This window comes from Copadichromis virginalis, linkage group LG3 (assembly GCF_057382275.1).
Source record: "Copadichromis virginalis isolate Kocher_CV1m ecotype Utaka linkage group LG3, C_Virginalis_male_GT1.1, whole genome shotgun sequence".
Lineage (NCBI taxonomy): Eukaryota > Metazoa > Chordata > Actinopteri > Cichliformes > Cichlidae > Copadichromis > Copadichromis virginalis.
This window is the reverse complement of record NC_140620.1, coordinates 25,566,980-25,573,010: the sequence shown is the minus strand read 5'-3', so window position 1 is coordinate 25,573,010 and position 6,031 is coordinate 25,566,980. Positions and strand designations below refer to the sequence as shown.

The window sequence follows — 6,031 nt, the reverse complement described above, 5'->3', positions numbered from 1 at the left end:
AAGGCAAAAAGGTTCCTGCACTTCACCTTGAAAAAATAAGATATACCATGAATGGCAATGTTGTTTTGCCTTGTTTTGTTTAGGGAAAGGGGGGGGGGGGGGGGGGGGCATATGTTCTATTAACTTGTAACAACTGTGATACTTGCTTCTAATAAAAGATATTTGAAACGAAAAAAAGAAAAGAAAAGAAAAGCATGACAGGCACGCAAGCGTCACATTGAGATTTTCCCTTACTTATTCAGGGGGACTTCATAAGCATCTAACCCCACCCTGAATGCAGTAGGCGGAGTCTGTTTTATATAAAGAGTGAGTGAGCCTCACAGGTCATTCATTCAGAGCGAAGCAGTCAGGGACTGATTGGACTGCAGCTTTCCAGAAAACTTTCTTCAGTCAGAAAACGGAATTTTTAATCATCGATCATGTCTCTGAACAACTTCTACTTTAAGGACTCTTCCTTTTTCTCACTCTGGACTTTTCTCCTGTGCTCGACTTTGGGGGGGGGGTGTGAAAAGCTGAATTGAGTATTATCAGCTGTGCTGTGTTGTCTGTCACTAACAGTGTGACATCTGTCAGTGAGTTACTTTAGAACCGGAAGAATCTTAAATCGAGAAGATTGTCAGGCAGGTTCTGACTGTGTGAAGCGACTGCTCTTAGTTTAGAGGTTTGTTTATAACGGACACGATGGAGATGATTTATGGCATTATTTCATGCCATTGTTTTTGTCCCTCTATTCTGAGCGCATGAGTGCAAGTGTTGCATTTTGAGGAGACAATTATTTTTGAGTGAACAAAATTCATTTCTGCGTGCAAATAATGTATTTCAATGTTTGTTATTACACACACAGTAACAGCCCCTCTCACTTAGTTGTTGGCATTTGCTCTGCTCTGTGCTGACAGACATTTGTGGACCTGGTCTCAGTGTGTCCTTCCCGCTCTCAACATCTGTGCTCCCTGCACACTCAACTCTTTCTGTACACGTTATAAATGCTCCACAAACCAACCAATCATAGATTTGGATGCAAAATTTCTGGTTGGCTGTTTTGGTCTCCAATCAGCTGGCTAGCTACTGAAATTATTTCAGTACGTTTAACTTTTTGTCTGTTTCCAGGTGAGGTTGTGGTGATTGGTTCAAATCTTCCAATGATCGCTGCTCCGGGTGATGATGTCATCCTGCCGTGTCACCTGGAGCCCACGTTCGATGTCCAGGGTCTGACGGTGGAGTGGTCCAAACCCGACCTGAAGCCCGACCCGTCGGACCGGCTGAGCCGAGTGGAGTACGTTCACCTGTACAGGGACAGGCAGGAGGTCCCCGACATGAAGATGGCCTCGTACTTCAGGAGGACGGAGCTGTTCATGGACGACATGAAACACGGGAACATTTCACTGAAGATCCTGAACGTGTCGGAGGAAGACAACGGCAGATACAGATGTTTCATCCCCAAGCTGCGGAGCAGAGTGAAAGCTGCTGTTGTTGAACTTGTAGTCGGTGAGAAGATTTGTTTTGGTGATGTTTGGGGTTGAAAAGTCAAAGACTCCGATTTGTATTTTAAATTTTTTTTTTTGACTGTTTTATCTTTTAGATCAAAACTTTGCTAAAACCTCAACAACAGAGACGCCGCTGCAAACTCCAGATCCTCAGGACACAACTCCAACAAATGGTGAGAACACAGTCTGTTATGTTCCCCTAAAAAGGTCCAGGGGATGAGGGGGAAAGTAACAAATGGTGTCAAAGTTGGGGGAAAAAAGGAGACAGGGAGGCAAAATGCTCAACGGGTTTTATTAATGTTTCTAATAATAACCGAACTAAAAGAGATGGACAAGCTGCTATCACCTTTTAAAGGAAGAAAACAACAAAACTCAGCTGTTGGTCAATAAACTGAAAAGCAAGTTTAAAAAAAAGGTTAGTTACCAACAGGGGCGGTCCTAGCCTGTTTGGTGCCCTGGGTGAACACACCCTCTGCTTATTCTGATATTTTATTGTGAATCCTGTTGTCAGAACCATACTGAATTTAACCAGATAAATATTTTATATAGTGTGTGTGTGAGAGAGAGAGAGAGTATGCAAATGGATAACAAACAGCCAATATAATTCATCATACATTGAGAATAGCAGACAAATCAATGATATACCTCTTCCAATAAATGGCTAATTAATATTGGGCTGAACACAGTCCAAAAGATTCAATAAGCCACATCAGTGTTTACTATCATAGCCAAGTGGCTAACTAAGGTTAACAGAAGTTTTCACTATTCCTACTAATGAATGTTAGCTTGTTTCGGGATACATAATACCTGCAGTTATCCAAAGACACATCTTCTTACATTCATCTTTTGCTCGTTTCTCCTCTTCTTTTGTCTGCTTTTCTAAACAGACCTGATGGCTTTGATCTTTTTTTTTCTTCCTTTTCTTTCCTTCCTTTTCTTCCCCCCCCCCCCCCTTTTCCTTCTTTTTTTCCCCTTTTTTTTTCTCCTCCTTTTTGTATTAATGGTATCAATAACTAGATCATCCTGCCTTGTGTCAATGGTTTAGGCTGGTGGTGGTGGTATAACAGTGTGGTGGATGTTTTCTTGGCAACTTTAGGCCCTTATTAGCAACTGTTACCAATTGTTTAAACACCACAGCCTACTTGAGTATTGTTGCTGTTCATCTATTCATCCCCAGGGTACTCATCTTCTGATGGCTGCTTCCACCAGGATAATACACCATGTCACAAAGCTCAGCTCATATTCAACTGCTTAATTGAACATGAAAGCAAGGTCACTGTACTCCACAGTCTGCAGACCTGTATTCAATAGAACACCTTTGGGATATGGTGGAACAAGAGATAGACATCCATAATGTCAAACTCACAAATCTACAGCAGTTGTGTGATGGTATCATGCCAGTATGAAGCAAAAGCACCTTGGTGGATCTGTCATGAAGCTAAAAGTGCGTCCGATCCAGTACTTCTGCGGTGTACCTAATAAAGTGGCTGGGTTGTGTATTCCTTCATTTTCTATTTCTAGCTGACAAACAGCTGGTGAATTAATATGACCAAGATTTGCGTGATGAAGTGGTTACCAACAGTTGGTTTTGACTTGGTTGCACAAAAAAGCTCACATGGTTGGCTGCTTTCACTTTTTGTTCAGAGCAGAGATCATCACCCAACAGATTTAATTCATAGCTAAAGTGATGGTGCATGCTATTACATTTAGAAAAAAACTTAACCAGCATCTGTATTACCTTGCATAATTGATACTTTTAAGCAAGCTGGAAGAGTTATAGGTCTTGATAACATTAATTAAAATTTGCTGTGTCCAAAATTTGTATCACAAGCCCCTTCAAAGACCTCGGCTCACTATTTCGCCTCATCTCCTCCATCAGAAGCCCATTCCACCGTATCACTGCTAGCGCTAGAGGGATTTGAGTGGGACAGATTATTTGGTTGACCTCCTTATCTGCTGGAGCTATTTCAACATCTCACATCAATATGTTTGAAATGTGAGTGTTTATCAGCAGTGAAGAGCGCCGGATTATAAGATGTTGTCATATCATGAATCATGTTTCGGGTCACTTTGATAGATGCTTTGTTTTGGGTCATGCAGTGGGGGGCTCTCATGGAAGAATAAGCTAAACTACATTTGGTTTGACAAGATAGCTTGTTAAAATAGATCCACTTAAGAGAGCTGTTGAAAAAGTAGGCCGTGTGTGTGTGTGTGTGTGTGTGTGTGTGTTTGTGTGTGTGTGTGTGTGTGTGTGTGTGTGTGTGTGTGTGTGTGTGGTGAAAGCATGGTCACTCTTGACAGCCCATTTGAGTATTTTTGATCTTTTCTTGTCCATCTTCCATCAGTAATTTTGCTGTATCAACATCCAACCCCACAACACAAATTAACAGATCTACACCTTAGTGCACAGATTCGGGTTTTCTTTTTTGTTTTGTTTTTTAACTGTTCAGGAGACACAGCACGGAGGAAACCATTGTTTGACAATCAGGACGCAGAATATAATGCGCTGTTAAGAAAGAAAAAAAATCTGTGAAACGGCGAAGCCATGAAAGGTGAAGCATGTTATAGCGGGGGACACTGTATCCAGAAATAGATGCACACCTATACGATTTATGGTAAAGTGAGCTGCCTTGTATGTACATGTGTTGAAGTTTCCTTGTTCATTTTCTCTGATGCTGAGGTTGGGGGGTGGCTTTGTAAGCATCTGGAATGTTGCTATACCAGGTCCAGTGTTATAGTATATTACCTCATCGAAAAGCTCACAGAATCCAGGCAGGACAGCTTTCAGGCTTGCATGGTAAAAATCTCCTGCCACAATTACAGCACAGTACGGGTGCGTCGTTAACTGTTTATTAATGGCTAGCTTAGCATCAGTTTGTGGTGGCACATAAACTGCTATTATTGTGATTGCTGTGAGCTCTCTTGGCAAGTAGAAGGGTCTACACCGGGGTGTCCAGGCCTCAAGAGCCAGTGTCCTGCAGGTTTTAGCTATCACCCTGGGTCAACACACTTGAATCAAATGATTAGTTCATTACCAGGCCTCTGGAGAACGTCAAGACATGTTGAGGAAGTAATTTAGTCATTTAAATAAGCTTTGTTGGATCAAGGGCACATCTAAAACCTGCAGGGACACCGGCCCTTGAGACCTGGCGTTCAACACCTGTGGTCTACACCCTAGACCCCTACTCTGCTACCATACACTGTACCAGCATATATTCTATGTTTGGACAGCAGAGGGCAACATTAACTGTGGTGTTGTTACACGGGTTATTGTTCACATACACTAGCAGACCTACTCCACGTTTCTCACTGGACTCTTTGTTCCTGTCCACTCTGAATGATTAGTTCATTACCAGCCAAGTCTCTGTCACAATCATAGCACAGTAATCCAAACAGCGTGAGGTGATCCGCAGTTGCAGGTCATCCATCTTGTTGTTTACTGACCATGAGTTGGTGAGGAGGAGACTTATAATAGCAGGTCTGTAGGCGGTTAGTGCTTAGCTCTCAGCCCCGCTCTCTCCCCCCTCTTCTGTTTCCCATGCCTCCCTCACCTGCACCACTTCAGATGTTGTATTGTGAGGTTGGAGTCCCTGTTCCTTTGGATCTCAGGGGGGATTGAGTCCCAGTCACTGTTGGGAAAAGTGTGCAGGTTTGTGTGATTAGAACCGTGAGCAGTTCAGTTTTACTGTACTGCTCCTGCTAATTGGAGAAGTGAAATGAAATACACAAGATAAAAAGAAAGCTGCTAAATTGTGGAGAGTCCCAGGCCGCTGCAACTGCTCTCGCCACGATCTTGCAATTGTTATTTTTGCCACCTTTCTTTCATTTTTTGCCATGTTTTACTCTTAATATCTGTCCTACTAACACTGATATCCATATCCAACAAAGGTCGGTCTCTTTGTAGCTTCCTTTCCTGTTCTGTCTGCCTTGATCTCCCTTAACTCCATGATGCGCTGGTACCCATAAGAAGGTGACCATAAGCCCCATCATAGTAATTCTGTATAATATTTGCTGAACGTCAATCAGAATGTCAGGTCTGCAGGTCTGAGTGACCGTCTTGCAAACTAGGCAATGATGAACTCGAGTTGGAGCATATCACAGATCTCAATGGTCTTTCATCTTAAATCCACTGGACCGTAAACTGTATTGAAACCCTTTTCCCCATGTATACTGATAAACAGTCACTAAAGCCTTTCCTTACTTTTGTGTTAAACTCAGGAACAATAAATTCTATCCCACTTTGGTTGGCTGTATTCCTTGATGCATCTGTGTATATTTTGACATAACTGTAACACTGATATGCAGTGTATGTGAGTTTAAGATAAAAGCCCTATCCGTGTTCTTTTGTTCAATAGTGTGAAATCTAATATCGCATTGGGGAGTATCCATAGTGATAGCTCTTCATAGCTCTTCAATTCTCTTTTTCTTTTGCAGCAGGGTTGAAAAATTGTCCTTTATGCATGATCTTGACCATATCTTTGTAGACTTGCCCAGTGGTACTAGAGCTCACCTTTCTCTGCCCTTAAGTATTTTTAATTGCTGATAGG

General features: G+C 42.2%; 1 protein-coding gene across 1 annotated transcript; it reads left to right on the top strand.

The window, feature by feature from the left end:
- Window positions 1–1,111: 1,111 nt before the first annotated feature.
- On the top strand, window positions 1,112–1,520 carry LOC146713655 (butyrophilin subfamily 3 member A2-like). The gene has a single exon (XM_085438838.1). It carries the CDS (start codon window positions 1,140–1,142, stop codon window positions 1,518–1,520), a length of 381 nt encoding a protein of 126 aa, XP_085294964.1. The 5' UTR covers window positions 1,112–1,139.
- The last annotated feature ends 4,511 nt before the right edge of the window (window positions 1,521–6,031 follow it).

What these genes read in the sequence shown, in the direction of transcription:
- LOC146713655 (XM_085438838.1), top strand. Translation starts at nt 1,140, where the DNA reads ATGATCGCTGCTCCGGGTGATGATGTCATCCTGCCGTGTCACCTGGAG.